Source organism: Lissotriton vulgaris, chromosome 11 (assembly GCF_964263255.1).
Source record: "Lissotriton vulgaris chromosome 11, aLisVul1.2, whole genome shotgun sequence".
Classification (NCBI taxonomy): domain Eukaryota; kingdom Metazoa; phylum Chordata; class Amphibia; order Caudata; family Salamandridae; genus Lissotriton; species Lissotriton vulgaris.
Genome location: NC_141699.1, coordinates 649,902,943 through 649,921,535, shown reverse-complemented (window position 1 = coordinate 649,921,535; position 18,593 = coordinate 649,902,943). Strand labels below are relative to the sequence as shown.

General features: G+C 43.9%; 1 protein-coding gene across 1 annotated transcript in view; it reads right to left on the bottom strand.

Moving 5' to 3' along the window:
* PLEKHA2 (pleckstrin homology domain containing A2) overlaps positions 1-18,593 on the bottom strand; it is a 747,617-nt gene that overhangs the window by 401,990 nt on the left and 327,034 nt on the right. Inside the window, exon 3 of the mRNA XM_086943737.1 lies at positions 8,298-8,461. Within this exon, the coding sequence (XP_086799863.1) occupies positions 8,298-8,438 (141 nt within the window). The 5' untranslated portion in view covers positions 8,439-8,461. The remainder of the gene's footprint in view (positions 1-8,297; positions 8,462-18,593) is intronic.

The window sequence follows — 18,593 nt, the reverse complement described above, 5'->3', positions numbered from 1 at the left end:
TTCAGTGCTATAATTCGGCCTAAAGCCGGATTGAGAGTATTCTAGGCTCCCAGATTGTTCTATATAGTTCGAAAGATGTTTATTCATATGCTTCTCCATGATCTTGCCCAGGAAAGGAAGCAGGTATATGGGTCTAAGATTGGAAAAATCAGTCCAAGGGACGGAAGTATTTTTCCGAATCGGTCTTACCAGTGCCTTTTTCCACCTGCGCGGGACACAGCCCTCAGCAAGCGAGAGGTTGACAAGGCCCTGGATCTCAGGACCGAGCACCTTGCCAACCACGGCATAATTCTGGCTGGAATCTGATCAGATGGGCAACCACTTTTAATTTGGTTCACCAGGTTTTCCACCTCCTTCAAAGAGATATCCGGAAATTTAGAGAGCATGCCAATACTTGTTCCCTCTCTAACATGGATTGGAGCTTTAGACTGGCAGGTAGATAGGTTAGAATCTATAATTTTTTCATAAATCCTATCTATTTTCTCTGTGAAAAAGCATGAAATATCATCACATAGCCGTTGAGATGATATATCTATGCTTTCGCAGGCAGCAGGTTTTTACAAAGGTCTGAAAAATCTGATATAGTACCTTAGGGGCACCGCCGGCAGCTAAAAGTTGAGATGCAATGTAGTTCTTGCGAGCAGCTCTGATCGCTTTATGATAGGAGCTTAGTGCTGTCTGGTAACACGTTTTATCAGCTTCCTTATGTGAGGATCGCCAGGCCTTCTCAAGTTTCCTAGCTGCTCGTTTGAGACCTCGCAGATCCTCTGAGAACCAAACTTCCTGCTTTTGAGCTGATCGTGGTTTATAAGATTTCATAGGGGCAATATGTTCCACTGTTAAATGAATAGCTAACTCATATTTCCGTAAGGCCACCTCAATATTTTCAGTAGGCAGGATGTTAGGCATTACAAAAGCCTCTTTAAAAACTTCTTGAGACACTTTATGCCATTATCTTCGCTTCTCTGGTAGCGGCAATGGATTATTGAGGGGTTTACAAGGATTGGGCATAGTGAATTCTAAAATGGAATGATCAGTCCAGCTAACCTGTTTTGGTGTATGACATGCAATCACAGGTGAGTTAGAGAGCACAAGGTCTAAAGTATGACCCACCTGGTGCGTGGGTCCAATGTTATGTTGTGTAAGACCTAATAGTGAGAGGTCCGTCAATAACAATTGAGCCTCCACATTATCTTTAAACTATGGATATTGAAATTCCCTACCAGTAGGAAATCTCCGCCTGTACTAACATGTGGAACCAATGCCTCTATCAAGGAGGTCGAAAATTTCATACAAGGGCCTAGGGGGCGGTATACTAAAGCCCCTTTCTAGCTAATCTTTGCTGAAGTACCGATCTTAAAAATCATCAATTCTAGATCCGTAGTGAAGTACTGATCTAGAATAGAAATAGCTATACTATCTCTATGCACTATGGCTATGCCACCTCCTACCTTAATAGGGCGGTCTAATCTAACTATTTTGTATCCCACAGGGATCCCGAGAGCAATGGCAGGGACCGAATGGGGTTTGAGCCACGTCTCTGTCAAAAAACAGAGATCCGGTTGGTAAGTTGAAATAAGATCCCAAACCTCAGTGTGATGCTTAGGCAATGATCTTATATTACAAAGTAGATTTCTCCACTCTAATTGCCTGTGAGATACTACCCTTGTTGTCATTTTATGGTGGAGGCCTACATCATCATGGTCGTACAGTGATTGAAACCTGCAGTGGCGGCATGAGAAAGATCCCTCTGGGGGAAAACCCCCTCTCTTGCACAGCCAATCAATGGACCTCCCTGTATGTCTATGAGTGCTCTGGAAGAATAACTCACCAGTTTCTGAGAGTGCCCTTTTAGCTTAGGGAAGGAAGTTAGAGCCATGGCCCCTGGCCCAGTCCAGTCGTGGACGGGTGCAGGCGGGTTACTCTTTGGCTAGTCTTAGGCGCGTCCTTAGGCGCTCCCCTGCGCGCGACCGCTGCGCGCTTGTTGCGACGAGAGGGCTAAATAGCCCTTCCTATCTGAGAGCTAGAGCGCTAACCGCTGGTGTGGTTCGAAGTCCCTGGCTCTTCCTGTCCCGCCCTCCGCTCAACGGTACTGGTTACCAAGTCGGAACGGGGCGGGCAGGCTGTAAGATCGAGCACAGGCTTCCCCAGGAGAGTGTGGGCTCCCCAGTTACCACTGTGACATCAGAGATGTTAAATGTACAAAACAGACAGTGAACACAGTTAAAAATCAATGCAGCAGTAATATTATTAAAATCAAGAGCTTCGGTTTTTTTAAAAATTATTTTAACATTTGATCAGGATTCAATATTTCCAACAGGCATCAATCAAGTCACATTAGACTGGCTAGTGCTCACAAAAATGCTTACTGGACGCAAAGCGAGTCGGGGAGACTCTGCCACCGTCCTCCCCACCGTGCTGCACTCACAGCTCCTTGCCATCCATCAGCCAAAACTGAGGTAATACACACAGTTTTATGGACTGAGAACTGGGTGGGTGTGATTTTTGCCTTGTTTGTCTAGGGAGAGAACCTTCTATACAAGAATTTATCAATGACCGGGAACTATCTCACTAGTAGAGGCTAGTGACTGGGTTTGCATACACCTTTCATCGAAGTTTTTCCACGTTCAATTTATGTTAATTGACAAATGTTCCTTTCCTTTTTCATGAAACAGTACTTTTCCACGTTGCCTTTTTGCATGAGAACTCTTTAGGTAGGTCTGACCTGCTGACCCTGGGACTCTGGAACTTAAATGCTCGGTAATGTTTTACCTTGCACACATCCTGTTTCAGGACTTCCCTCGCTTGTTCTGCATGCAAAGCACTGTTGGTAGGCAAGACTGAGAACACGAATACTGTTAAACAATCTGATCGTTCATATATTGTGAAAACAAAAACAACTGCAAGACAAACAATAAATATCCCAGCATGTATGGAGCCCATAGTATGCAACACCAGAAAATATCTATACTGCACAGGTGCAGATTTCCACAACACTGTAAAACCGTGCTGTAACATTTGCACAACACCAAAAACATATGAATGAGACATATGGAGAATATTCAGCTCTTAAGACACTTAATGAAACAGAGCATGAGGCTGATTTAGAGTATGGTGCCGATGCAATGGCCACAAAGTACCCTCTACTACAGGCTTACAGTCCGCCCACCTGATTTAGAGGTGGGCGGACCATCAGGTGAACGCTGATGGAGTAAACCTTACGCTCTCAGGCCATTGGCGGCAAGCCATCTATTCGCCCGCCATGTATAAAGTGGGCAGTCGGATGGCTGGTTTTTACTGTCAGTCACTGCCAGGTATATACTGGTGGTGAGGGACAGAAAAATATATTACCCACACACCTTGAGAGAAAACTTTTGTGGGATCATTAGTTTTTAATGCTTCAAAAACAAACTCTTGGTTTGTTTGATGGAGCTGATTGTCAAACGTTACCTTAATTGGCAGGAACCACCATGACAGCGTTTGCAGCCATTGTATGGAGATGTCCGCTGGACGGACAGACATTTTTACATTTGGCTGGTGGAGTAAAGGTAAGGCTGGCAGACTTAAAATCCTCTCCCACTCTATCTGCCTTTATTCCGTCAACCAAACCCATAAATCAGACAACATACATTAGGGTCCTTTTTTCAACATATTCTCAGGCATGAGATTATCCTACAATACACCATCCAAGCCTTTTGATAGGGGAAGGGAGAGAGCCACGCTCACTGGCTTTGCTTGATCACTGTATGCAGTTTGGGGCGCATGTATACCCTTCTCTTAAAGGAATCATGAGTCATCAATGAATGAGGCAACATCCTCAAACACTGATGTCAAACGACGAGAAAATGCCAAAAAAGCCTTAAGTAACGCATGTGCAAAAAAGTTGGAAGTAGCCTTCAATTTCTTTAATATGCCAGTAGTCCACTGAAAACAAAGTTGTCTATATTTTTTTTTTTTTGTGAACCTTTATTAGTAGTACAAGCATTTACAAGTATGGGCCCACAACCATCCCGGCCGGCCGCTAAGCAGAGCAAGAGTACAGCAAGCAATATGAAAAGTTATAGCGGTTCGAGATCCGGGGTCATAAAAGTACCAGGAGAGATCTTGTAATCAAATGCACAAACATGAAATCAGGATTTGAGAGGTTCATTTTCAAATAAGGAAATAAGAAAAAAGGGTTGCCGCACAATCGAACACAGTCCTACAATACAGCGCGCGAATCAGGATATCCAACAGTACAGATACAAAGGAAATTTCGGGGGTAAGACACACAAAGCAGGAGAAATGCAGGCACAACCCCGGCGCGTAGCGAGTCTAAACCCCACCCCTCGAAACTAAACATATTGCAAAAACCATGAACGACGACGACACTAGAAAGAGAAGAAAGACTAAAGGGCCATAGAAACAAATACCGAACAAACACCCACCCCCCAACCCCCAACCCTGCACACCCGCAGAAGGCCATGGCCTACCCCCCCAGCAGCGTGCCTGTCGCCCTAATGGAGACCCGAAATAAAGAAAGAAAGAGAAGAGAGAGAAAAAAGATAAGCGGAGGAGGGCCCTCGGTCCTGCTGCCCGACCCCACCCTTCACCCAGGAAAATCCCAGAAACGAAGTAGTACAGTAATGAAGAACATCAAGTCCCGGTCACAACGGCGATGAAATCCCGGTCAAACATACCCACTGCCCCGTCTGCCAACAATAAAGCCAATATACTGTGAACCACATCATCCTTGACCCTGTCTGGCAATGGCACCGCCAGAAGTCCACTCGTCAATCGGTTTACAGAACAGCCTGGAAGGTCCAAATGAACTGGGCGGGTCAGGTCGGAGCGTAGCCATAGGAAAGTACAACAATCCAAACCCATCCAAGTATCGACAGTGGAGATCCGGTAATATCGATGTTGACCCCGGGAACTTCCCAGAGTACACACACAGTAGTACCATCCAGGAAAGGAGAGTCACACAGTCCGGCAAGCGCCACAACATCGCTGGGACAGTCCAATAAGGAAAATAGCGTTTTATCACCAGCCTCCAGTTGAACATGTGTCCCGAAGAGACACCCACGTGTAGAACCATGTCGGCCCGAGCGGTCACGGGAACCGGGTCTTTCGGCGGCTCCCGGTACCTAAGCGGATCCAGGACTCCCTCCGTGGACATAGCTGCGGGTTCGTTGGCAGTCCCTTGGGATTGGACTGTGGCCGCTATAGACGGCAAGACAGCAATGGCGGCCATTCTTCTATCCAGGTCCCGAGCATGACAAATCAGGGTCTCGTGCAAAACCGTTAGGGCAGCCAGTACGTCCTTGAATGTGGGCTCCTGCGTACGTTGCCAGCATCCCGGCCCCAACCGTTTGTCAGCCGTCCGACATGGACAAGGATCGTGGAGGAGGGCACCAGCCGCCATCTTAGTCAATTTGGCCCCGTCCCTCTTCACCTCACTTAGGGACCAGGCCCCAGTGCGGGGCGCCACGGGATGCTCAACCGGGGCTCAAAACTGCGAGGCGGGTTCTCCGGGGGAGAGTCACCAAAAGGCTAAAATCCCTGCCGCACCCCGGGAGTCGCCCGCCTATATCGGGGGCAATCCTTGTTTATGCCCGGGCGAAGAGTTTGGGGAGGGGGCAGGAGCCCCCTCTGATACTGTTTCGCCACACTGCCCCTCAAGGGTCACCGCCAAGTGGACCGGGCCTTCACCGCTATCAGCGGCCCTTCAAGTCAACGGCACCCTCCGGCCGGCTCCTCATCGCCACCAACGGCCGTTGTTGATGCAGTCGCGGCCGGATGCACGTCCAAGTCAATGCCCCGGTCTCATCACCACGTGGGCCGCAGAGCAGTCGGGGACAGTTCTCAGGGCCTGCCGCACGCAGGAGCCTCAGGAGCAGATGGTAAGTGCTCGTTCTCCTTCTCCTATTAAAGCACGCCTTCGTGGCTCAGGATAAACGCCAGGATATACGTGTGGGGCGAAAGGGCTCACGGAGCCGAGCTACTATGCGGCCATTTCGGATGCCTGCTTGGCTCCTCCAAAGTTGTCTATATTTAAGGTTTTATCAACCACCAATGGACATTAAATGTCACGAGCTGTAGATGTAACTATGGTGCACACATTGGTGCACACATTGTCTTGCAATCAGTGAGAGACTGGGTGATGGTCAGCAAACAGCTGTATCAATCCTTCCAGTTCAACTTGTCCTACAGTACTGATCAACGTTTACAACCAAAATGACCTTTGACTTCCAATGGCAAGATTGCTTATGAAGAACTTACTTTCCACAGGCAAGAATTCTACTTATGTTAACTTCACATGGGTTTGGAAAAAAGGTGCAATTTGTTTCGGATGGACTGATAACACCTTGATCTACCACATCACACCTCTTATGTTCAGGTATGTGAATCTTGTAGGATATAGACTAGCAAACTGAGCATCTTCTGCACAGCTGCACGATAATGTGAATGAGGAGTTAAAAGGAGCTAAATTACCTTTTTTACAGAAATTTGTAAATGTGTTAAAAAAAGATTAAAAAAGGAATGTGTAAACAGTTTACAACAAATTACAACAAGTATTTATAACTATGTACCAACCACTCACACCATTTTATTATTAATTTAAAAAAATTGGTACGCATTTTTAAACATTAGGATTGACTGGTTTACAGCAACTAAACATATTTAAAACTTTTGCACACCAGAGCATAATTTCATTGGTTAATATGTACATTGTTGAAATCAGTGTACCTACAATCTGCAAGTCACACATTCCAATCCCAGCAGGTATGCCTTTCTACTACTGACTTGGTAACACTAATATTAATTATAAACCTTTAGAAGTCATTTTCAAATGTCAGGCCAGACTGCAATTTTCTTTTACCCACATTTGATGGATTGCTTTTCAGCTCGGTAGTAAATAAACTGTTTACTCACTAGCACCTCACAGGTTCGAAACTGGATTGTAAGATTTAATCATTTCTAGTTACAGAATAAGCATTAAATGATAAGAAAACAATGTGCTACTGGATGATAGGGCAGGGGAGTCGGAAAGCACAATATCATAAATGTGAGCCCACAAGCCCTGTATAAAATTTGTCTCTAATGTTCTTAATACAAGGGTGTTGGGAAATGACGTAGACGCTCAAATGTAATAATTTATAATGGATGAGTTTTGACATCACAATGCCTGCTGCCTGAACTAGCAAATCAGGGGAAAGGCAAGTCCCAGAGCATAATAAAAGCTGCACTTTAGAAAGCGAAAACAAACTTTTTTTTCCCTTCTTCTACACGAACAGTGCCAAGCAGAAAGGAGGTCTTTTTCCACACTTTAGGTAATTATAGGAAAGATAGCCTCTCGCTGCATTATGGTTGCCACCTGGCTTTTCTGTACCAGTATGAACACTATTTTAATGTCCCACCTGATACAAAAATTAGGAAAATCCCCTAAAGCCGGTATTTTCTTCCCTTATCTGTACATAGTTAAAATAGTTATGATAGGGAGAAAGTATTTTAACATGGGTTCCAGAGCTGTCTTAATGGCCCATGATTGATAATTTAAGTAAACAAAGACAGAATGGCCATGTTGAAAATGAAAGCAGATTTTTTTTAAAGTTCTATATAAGTATTGTGTCTTGGCCTATGCAGAAGCCTAAAATGGTAACAAATGGCAGTTATATTCTCTAGTAATAATGGCAATCCTACTTTCTACAAATTCTGACTACAGCGTTTTTCAAATCTGATTCATATTCAACCGGTTCTGATATCTTTTTGCAAGACATATCTACTGCTTTTTTGGTGTGTTAAATTTAGCACTAGAGATTCCAATTTTAATCTTCATTGTAACAAGCATCCTATCCTATTTATGTTGTTTGTGGGAAGGTTTATGGTGTGACAGTGCATTTAAAAAAATATTATTATGAAGATACTGCAAGTCACTTGGAAGTTTCATGACCTTTTAAAGGCACCTCTTCCTCTATATGGCCAGGGAACCCATTGCTGACTTTCCAACATCCTTTTAATGTACAGCAGGGGGTACTCTATCCCATACATTACGCAGAATGAAGAAAATCAACACTTCACTTCTGTCTCAACTAGACAAGAAACTCCCAAAAACTCTGATATGAGGTAAAAAGGATGGCCATACAGACTTTTAATACACTTGCTAAAAAAGACTACCCTACTCCATACACCAACAGAATGAGTATCAACAGAGTTCTGACCAGGCAGCACATTAATGCACAGCAAAACATTGGAAAGGAATGCAAAATATCGCTCTATTTTTCAACACATTTGGTTTGCCTCTCCTGAGGTCTCACCTGGGGGTTGTCCATGTACCATAGGAGGAAGTTGGCCCTGGTGTCCAGGATGAAGTACCTACGGAGAAACCTGCCACAGGCTTCATTGTCCTCTATGTCCAGGAACCCACAGATTCGGTTTTGCCGATCCACGTAAGGCATTCCTGTTTCCTTCTAGCATTACACTGTGGAAAAGAACATATCACACGAATTAGCATTGCCTTTTCCAAAATGCAGACTGTGTACATACTGAACTAGGTTTAAAGGACTATATGTCAATTATGCAAATTACTCTCAGATCTGAAAATTGCCATATATTGTTTCACATGAAAATCAAAAACTCAGCAGTAAAGCTAACAATGGCATCGGGGCCAAATCTTGATCAGGATTGGGCATCAGCAAACTTTATTACTGCAGTTCATGCTTGTATTAGGGTTCTTAGCCTGAACTAATTTCAAACCCCCAGCTTCACCCCAACACCATCTTCAACTTTCATGATACAAACCAGCTCTCTCACTCCAGCACCAGGCTGGCTGTCTTACTCTGAGGAGTTACTAACACTAGGCTTCCTATTGCTCCTCACTTTACTACTATTCCTAATTATTTTATCTTGCCATTTCAACAGATTTATGCATGCCCTTGTACATATACCGTTTTAGTTACAAATCTCCAACTGAAGAGGGCGGAAGTGAGAATGCTCCACAAATGTGGTGAATGTCTCAAGTGGCCTTCAGGGACCTTGGGATTTTCTGCCACTTAGCTATTTTTGCATTGAGGTTTTTGGAGGCAGAATGGTTCTCCTGATGTGAAATTGAGGTTCCATCAGGGAGTCTTGTAGGTGGGCATGGACTTCACATTGTGCTGTTTCTTTGTGGCAATGTGCTCTACATGTATTAAAGCCTTAGTAATTAACGTTAAGCCAGTGATATGAAGCGGCTAGCAGAGACAAAGTCCTTATCATTTTTGTTTGGTGGGTCTAGCTTCCTGTACAAAAGACATCAGGAAGTACACATAGCAGCAAACACTGCACTATATAGGTTGCAGCTCTGAGCTCAGTGGCAATGGAAGATTGAAGTCAGAATGTGACTTCTCGAAAGATAGACAACGGCACTATCTCTGGTAAATCCTCAGAGTCGGCACTTCATGAAGAAGGCTCTAGTCAGACAAAGCAAAGCTCATTTTGAGGATCCTGGGCCAGTACAGGCCATACCTTAAAAGCAACATGCTTCCGGCTTCTCTCTTCTCGAATATCTGTTGAGGGACCAAAGGCTCACTCCACAAGACCCTGCCTTAGTATCCAAGGCAGAGCACACATTAAAAGAGTTAATGAACAATCCCAGCACACATACAATCAATATTTGCAAAAGAGTCAAATGAGTTGGGGCAAGACAAACAATTTAAGACATGTATATTGTAGATTTAATCTTCTTGAAGCTCCAGCCAACATGTGTTTCGTCGATTGGGAGTAGAACTTGCGACTTCCTCAGGGCTGGAAAATATATACATGACATAGTGTAAGCCCATAGGTATGGGCAGGTTGATACATACTGGATAGGTGAATAGTATGTGGCCCCAAATGTGACATTGGATATCAATTTTAATCATATTCAGGCCTATAATAGTGCGTCCATCAGTTTATCACGTATGTGCTTAATCTGCACAGGACAAGCATCATTGTTTTTAACAGGCAATTGCAAATGCGTAATCAAATATATCAAATTTGTGCTCAATCTGTGCAGTACAAGCATCATAATAATGGGAGGTGAGTAATTTAGACCGTTGTCATCTGAGGGTGTCTGGCGTGGTGAGCAAAACAACATCCACACCAGTCCTGGACCGGGGGCAATTTGGACGAAGGTGCGCATAACACTATTTTAGTAGTGAGGTCAATACCAAAAGGAATACTAGGCGCAGGCCCAGACCTACCTTTATATGTTCTGGAAGAGATGTTGTGCCTAAAATGAAGTATATCAATTTAGCCATTGTATATCGCTGCCATTCACATATACAGAAAGACCATTACTGAGTTTTTTAGTTACAAAGTGGGACATGCATTCATGCCAGTTATAATTCTGTCCCGGCCTTATTATGGCTAGGAAAGTATACAAGGTCACCACTTCTGTCTCGTAAGATGTCCTGTAAGTTATGTGCTGGGTTATCACATTGGAGATATCACCTTTTTTAATTTTGTATTCTGATAGACTCCTGTACTTACAGCGCTACAGGGTCTGACAGCAATGCGCATAGTTCTGTAATACTCACATAGGATGTAGATATCACACCTACTTCTTTTACTTAACTTACAGGACATCTGGAGCTCCAAGAAGATTACATCTACAATATACATGTCTTAATTGTTTGTCTTGCCACAAATCATTTCACTCTTTTGTAAACATTGATGGTATGTGTGCTGGGATTGTTCATTAATTCGTACAGATCTTCGGATCTGAATTCTGGGGTGTTGGATGACCACCCCCTCCCTGGGACCCATACACTTACATAGCTATAGCATCTAAGAGACCTATATTAGGGAGCGCCACTACCACACAGAGCACTATCATCCCAACTAGTACTACACATTAAAAGAGATGGTACAGACTGATCTGTTTCAGATATTGTCATACTAAGCATGAAGGTCAGAGGAATGAAGTAACAATAAATCATATTTCCTCACTCAAAAACTGCAGATAATTGTTCTAGATTCCAGTTACAAATGCTCCTGGATGGGGCAAACAAAATAACAGGGGGGGGGGGGGGGGGGGGGGGGGGGAGTCACTAGGAGGAAAGTAAGCAAGATTAAAACAACACATTCAATCATGAGCAAGGGGGCGCCCCAAAGGTCACTCTACGTTTACTGGAAACAATAGGTCTGACCAGCAGAACGCTAAAACTGTCTGTAGACTAAAATGGGAAGATTCATAGAAAGCAGTTGATTTACAATCCCTGCACCTCTGGCAGAAGTAGATCATAAATGGGGGTGTTGGGAAGCGGTTACACACCTGAATTTGTCCATGCGACTTCAAAGGTCTGGAATTGTGGGGCATCGCCTAATAGAGGTACTATCCCACAGGTATATTTCTATTTCAATTTTCAAGTATTTATATTGCGCATGGCTACCCAACGGGCTCCCAGCAGTGGAAAGGACCTTGGTTCTGAAAAAGGATATCTGTGTGTCGCTAGAATAGATGGGTTTTCAGTAGTTTCCTAAAGGAGATTTCTGATTCCTCCCATCTAATGTGGGAAGGGAGCTCATTCCAGAGCTTGAGATCTAGAAATCTGAAGGAGCCTCCACCTCCCCTTGCCTTCTAATTCCTGGGAACCAGAAGAAAGCCTTGACCATCACAACATAGGGTTCATATGTGGGCATAGGGAGAGATTAGATGCTGGATTGGGAGGACTCATTTTCAATGTACAGCTCGATGGACCAAGCAGAGGGACTTGAATTGTATTCTTTTTTGGACTGTCTGCCAGTGAAGGTCTGCCAGAGCAGGAGCAGCTGAGGTGTGCTTTGGAATTCTGAATAGTGTGCGCATGCTGCTGCTTTCTGTATTATTTTGTAGTTGTAGATGGAATTTCTGTAGTCCAAGCATGAGTTGAAGAGCCCCAGAACTACTAGTTTGCACAAGCCGTTCGGAGTCAAGATACTCAGAGTAATTTAGAAAAAAAAACAACTACAAATGTGTGATGGGCCAGTGGCCTAAAATTGCCATTCACACATGGACATTTTGTTTTAAATTTTGAGCACAGAAGCAACAGCGTTCTTCAACACAGTGTTGTGTATCAGGCCAATAGGATAGCAGCACAATTGTGGTAACTCAGTCAATCATCATCCGACGCAAGCTGCCTTATGTTTGCCTTTATTACAGTAAAAAGCTGGAACCATAAGGCAAGCAGGAATCAGAAAAGTGCAATCTAGGCAAGGTACAGAAGGCAACCACAGTGGGGCATGCTTCAATGTAAAAAATCTTGATTGGCTGTGTCTGTGAGTTAGCAAGTGTGTGTTTTTTTGTGCAAAGAACTGTATTTGTTTGTGTATATGTGTTTGTGCAATGGTCACTGTCTGTTGGGAGCTCCCTTGCTATAAGGCTGGCCGTGGCATAGTGGTAGTAATTTTCAGCTAAAGATGGCAAGATGGTGCTAAACCCTGGTATAATGCTGCCCCCTTGTATAATGGTGGTAATGCTTGCCATAATGTGTATTTGTGCTAAACTCCCAGGCTGTAGAACATTTTCAATCTTGGGGATGTTCAAACTGAGGCTGAAAAGCCAGAATGGTCATAGTTCTTTGACCCAGAAAGCACAGAGTCACTTTGCAAAACTTTCAGAAATGCAGCAGCCGCACTACTGCAGCACCCCCCCCCCCCCCGACCTCATAAGTGTTTTTTGCAATCTGATTTCCTTAGAGAAAGTTCAAGCACACAGTAGAATGGGCTAAGCTGAAGGCGCCACAAAAATATATTGGTTTCAACTGGTTAATTATAATAGTACACACGGAAATAAAAAGGCATGAAATAATCATTTTTTAAGGGATTATAAACGGCAGATACATTATTTTACAACCAACCAAATAAATCAATATTACTAGTTCAAAAGAAAATAAGGGTTTTTATTAACTCTTTTTCCCAACAAGATGTAAACTGAAAATGCTTTCTTCGTATTTTTCCCTGAATGTGCAAACAAGGAAAAGCTAATTACAGGCCATCCATCTCATTCAAGGATAAGAGGTAGGCAAACAATGAATTAACGAGTTTGCTTATGTGTTTTGTCATGTCCCCCACAAAAATCAAACACAAAAAGAATTACAATTAGTCTGAGTCACAAAGTGCTAAGCAAAGACTGCAAACATCATCAGCAGGCCAAGGCAAATGTATATCTCTCTTTAGTTCATCAATCATTTCTCTGCCAAATGAGCATGATAAAATATTTACTGAATGATTCCCATTTGGAGCATTGAGAATCAAATAAAAGCGAGCAAATCATTTGTCCTCTCTTGGCCCCTGCAGTGTGGGGATAGCTCATGGGCCTGTGAAACGGGGAAAACAGACAAGGATCTAATTGACCCAGCTGATGGCTCCAGCACAGTACAGGTGAGAATGGGTAGGTGTGACCCCCCCTCTTTTGCCCTCTGACGTCATGGAACATAACAATTTGTTACAACTTTTTTTTTTTATTCATTATGTGTGTTTAGCAAAAATGCCAAGCAGATATTGCAATGAAAATAAGTGCATTGGCAAATAATTAAAGAGTAAATGAAAATAAAAGTCCTAACATGTTCTATAAAAACAATATATCTGTTTTTGTTTAACGTTGTGTAAAAAATGTACTGTTTGGATGGAAACGGTCCCATTCAAGGCTCTTCAGAAAGTGCAACCCTGCCCTGAGTTTTCTACAGGGAGTTTCTACATAATTTTGATTCCCGGCCTCAGTGCACAAGACAATCAAGCATGAATGCTGAAGTTCAATGCAACGTGGAATCCTACCCAGTGGTCCGGTGGGGCACAGCATGTGCACTCATATCCTAAATGTGAAAACCGTCAGCTCCCAGGTAGTGGAAGACTGATAGCGATGACAGCAACAGATTCAACTTACAGCATAGTTTTTATTTTTTTCCACTGAGTTTTGTATCGCGCGAACTGGACCCGAAGGTATCAGAGCGCTTTACATAAGCACCAGATATGGGACACAACCATTACAACACAGTCATTACAATGCACTACCTTTACAACACAGTCATTACAACACAATATCCTTTACATCGCATGCCATTAAAACGCAGCCATTACAACGCATGTCATTACAACACAGGCCATTACAATGCATTATAAGGTAAGTATTGGGAAATAGTAATTTTTACCCTTACACTATCCAACACTCACCCTACTGTTGCAATCACTGGACTGGGAATAGTAATTTTTACCTCTACACTATCCAACACTTACCCTGCTGTGCATTCACTGGAGTGGGAATAGTAATTGTTACCCCTACACTATCTATCACTTATACTACTGTTGCAATAAAAGTATTATGCGTTGTAATGGAATACGTTGTAATGCTATGCATCGTAATGGAATGCATTGTAAGTGTAGTTTCTAAAAATGCGCTGTGATGGAATGCGTTGTAAAATCATGTGTTGTAATGGATGTTGCGATGCAAAAAGGCATGCGTTGTAAAGGGTTGCGTTGTATCATGTCCTATTGACCAGATACATTACACAATGACACATTCATTTTGTTAGGAACTGGGAGATTAAGTGATTTGCCCAAAATCACAGGCTGTTGAGCTTCATTGCCGAGACACGAACCCGGTTCCCCAGATTTGAGATAGACCGCCCTAGCTGTTAGGCTACATCCTCCCCCCTAGTTCTTTCCACCCTTTGCCTACAGAGAGTAAGTTCCATATTGGCCTTTCCTGCTTACGTGTTTTTGACGGTACCTTGGAATCTTATCCTTTGTTTCATATATATGGGACATGCATAGCAAATTAATGTTTACTGTATGTATGTGTTGTAGCAACTTGTAGGATGCTGTGTGTATATCATAGCATAATCATGGCAAGTAGTAGGGAAGGGTAATTGCGAAAAGGAATCACAAATTCAATTAGATACAAAAAACTGTATATCATTTAATAAGTGTTCATATTAAAACCAAATATCACATACATCAATATTACATACAATTAGACAAAAACCAAGAAAAAACAAAATATACAATTTTACAGCAATATAATCACATAATATTTAAAAAAAAACAAGGAGTGGCAATCAATGTTTTCTCTTGTGTTGTAGGATGTCCATGAAGAGTATGTGCCGTGCTGTTGCGGTCCAAGAATCTTTGCTGGATTACCAATAAGCGGACGGTGGCTGGCGAGAGACTACCTGGCAGCAATGTGCTACAACGCATTCCTCTCATCCTTTGGACTGGAGCAGACTCTAGGGTGTGGAGGACAGGAGAATGATGGCCACTTTAAAGTATGAGGACAGACGTTGCCCCTTCCTGATATTCTTTCCCAGAGGTGTTACCCTCAATAGGTTCAGAGGTAGCTGACTGAGGAAGCCTCTCCCTCTTTTGTGCCTCCATTTTGGGTCCCTCTAACAGGGAGCACTCAGTCCCATCCCTCTTACCCACAATAGTTGACAAAGACTGTGTTTTGATCTGTCTGGAAGGAATATGAACCAATGATAAGCAAAAATTCTGTTTGCAAACTTGGTAAAAGTGTGGGGCACTAACTCCTAGCCAGTGTGCCTGGATTTTTCATTGATCCGTGCCAGTGGAAACACAGCAGTGGAGATTGGAAAAGACGTCTGAGCTCCACGGTTGGGGTCACTAACTGCTAAATATCCTTTGCTAGATTTGGAATCAGGAACCAGGGAGTTGTATAGCCTGCAATGCAGAGTTACCTTCGCATCACCTTAAAGGATTGGACTCACATACAGCTGAGGAAGGATATTGGAGGTACCCATGATTGAAGGGAAGGTGGCCTACAAGAGGAGGGCCATGAGATTCCTGGTCTACAGGAAGTAGGGACAGCTAATCACTGCTGACCAAGGTGGGATCTGCACCACCAGGCCATATGGTAAGGCCTTGTGACTCAGGACTACCTGTAGTGTGCTGTGGAGGGAGTCCACTCATTCCTCAAATCTGTGTTTGTGTGTGGGCAACATGACCACCCCATTCATGGAAGTGGGCACTTGTAAATGACTTTTGAAGACATACTCAAAGAAGTGCCTTTGATGATATAGGGGGAGTTTTACTAAGATTTCGCTCCGTGTTTGCGTCAAAAGTGATGCAAAACAGCGCAAAATCTTTTTTTCCTAATTAACTTTCTAGCGCTAAACTTGTTTAGAGCAGGAAAAAACGTAAAAGTAATGTGAATCAGCGCATTGCGATGTTTCACGTTACTTTGCGCCATGGGGGCGTACCAAGGGTGGGACATAGGCATTCCCATGCTCCGAGAATTTATGACCATGTTCACCAATTTTTTTGTAACCAAAGACTAAGCAACTGACACGGCTTGGCACTACAAGAAACACAACTGCAGTTTATGTTGTTCATTGCAGGCCCTTCACGAGGATCACTGTTGCAACCTCGGGTGGGCTCATCACTCATTGTGTGGAGGGCTTCAGTTTGTGTCCAAGAAAGATTGAGCAACCAAAATGTCCTTTACGGCATTGAGGGTCAACAAGCAGACAATTTGCAGAGCTGTGCCCACAAAGCACTACCTCTACAGATATGAAGATGAGCTTCTGTGCACGGCTGCATCATTCAGGTCTACAGCTAGATTGAGGAGGTCAGAGCAGACTCAGTGCTGTTATTCTCCACAACCTTTGTACAAGCATGCACCATAGCAGGAATGGTGCCTCTTCTCAGTCGGCCACGTGGGCAAAATTAACACAGTGTCACAACCTTTCAAAATACTGTGTTCAAGATAAGTTGCTGGGCACCATCATTTTAATGAACCTGGAGCAGCTACATGAGTGGTGTAAGGATAGTGAAAACTCAGTCTTAGCACTGACATATAACTAGCCTTCAGAGAGGAAAAAGGAGAATATATACATAAGCCCCAGGGTGGCTTAAATGTATCATGCATTGACTTTCTCTTACAGCTTGTAACAACTATAGATTAGCCTACAATCAGAAGTTACTTGTAGCAAAGTGCACTTTTTGGATGGTCACCCCCCACATTTTCTCCCAATACTGATGGTTGTGACTCTGAAAGTCCACGTTCCTTGTTCGTGCCAGGAGGCGCATTTAAGCTGCTCGGGCTCCCACAGCACGGGAGCCAGTCATCGCACAGAGCACTTTGTGGGGAGACTACAGCCCCTGCCAGGCAATGCGGCAGGAGCCGCCCATGTTCCTTGTTTGTGCCAGGAGGCGCATTTAAGCTGCTTGGGGCTCCCGCGGCACAGGAGCCCGTCATTGCACACAGCACTTTATGGGGGGGGACTACAGCCCCCACCAGGCAACGCGGCAGGAGCTGCACATGTTCCTTGTTCATTCCAGGAGGCGCATTTAAGCTGCTTGGAGCTCCTGCCGCGCGGGAAGTGTGTGGGCGGGCAAGGATAAGATATGATAGTGCTTGATCACTCTTGGTGAGCTGAGAGGGGACATCGGGGCGATCGTGCTGGGCTAATTGATGTTGGGAACATTGTAGCACGTAAATCCCTTCTCACAGATAGAATTTTTAAATTGTGTGCTTTTATTAAAAACCTTTGTTATTCTTTTTTCGCATACCCGCATTTTAAAAAGAATTTACACACCTGCTGTTTGAGCGGGATCTGTGGCTGTTGCTCACTTGACTAGCGCCATTTTGGGTGAGGACTTGTCACAGTGGGGCGCCATTTTGGTGAGAGCACTAGTGGCAAGGGGGGACACGCCTGCTTGCCTATATAACCTTGGTCAATGCAAGCGCACAGCGCGCGCGCATGCAGCGGGCACGCCAGAGGCAAGCCCGTCTGCACCCGTCCGCGCCTCGGATGTGCCTAGTGCCAGTCACGCTGCTCGTTTGAGAGATGGACACCGCTACGCCTATACAAGGAAACAGCTATTTGAAATAGGTAAGAGGGCAGACCTTGACATCACTTATCAGGGATTCTCTGGGAAGGAAGTAAGAATTGTTAGAAACAACACTTTGAGCTGCAGGCTGAATAATAGTCGGTCGCTGGTTAAGCACCATGCGGAAATTTCCATGCTGATTGAAGACATGGATTTGGATGCACTGTTCTTAACAGAAACCTGCATCACAGCTGAGTCCGTAGTAGAAATAGGACTTGCCTGCCCTTCAGGGTTTAAAATTCTGCACAAACCTAGAACAGAGGGTAGAGGAGTCGGAGTCGGAGTGATATATAGAGAGGAGCTGAATTTTGTTCCTCTAAAAGTCAACGAGGTAGAAGGGATGGAACGTATAGGATTCTCGCTGCAGGAACCCGAAGGCAGCCAATTCACAGGTTTGTTTTGTTACAGATCCCCAGGGAGTGTCACTCAGTTCAATCCTTGTTAGACACTATCATCAATCTTTCCTTGGCACACTCCAGAATGATTATCCTGGGTGATTTTAACCTGTGGGAGAATGCTACCCTGAGTAATCACTTGAGAGACCTGAACGACACCTGTTCTAACTTTAGCCTTAAACAATTTGTTAATTTCTCAACCCATCGAGAAGGACACATTCTTGACCTGCTATTTGCTAATGGCACAGATACGAAGGTATTGAATATTATACCTCAACACTGGACAGACCATTATTTAGTTCATTTTCGGATAACAACACCTGGCCTGAGGGACCAACTTAACAGGCCTGCGGTCTATCGGGTAGGTATGGA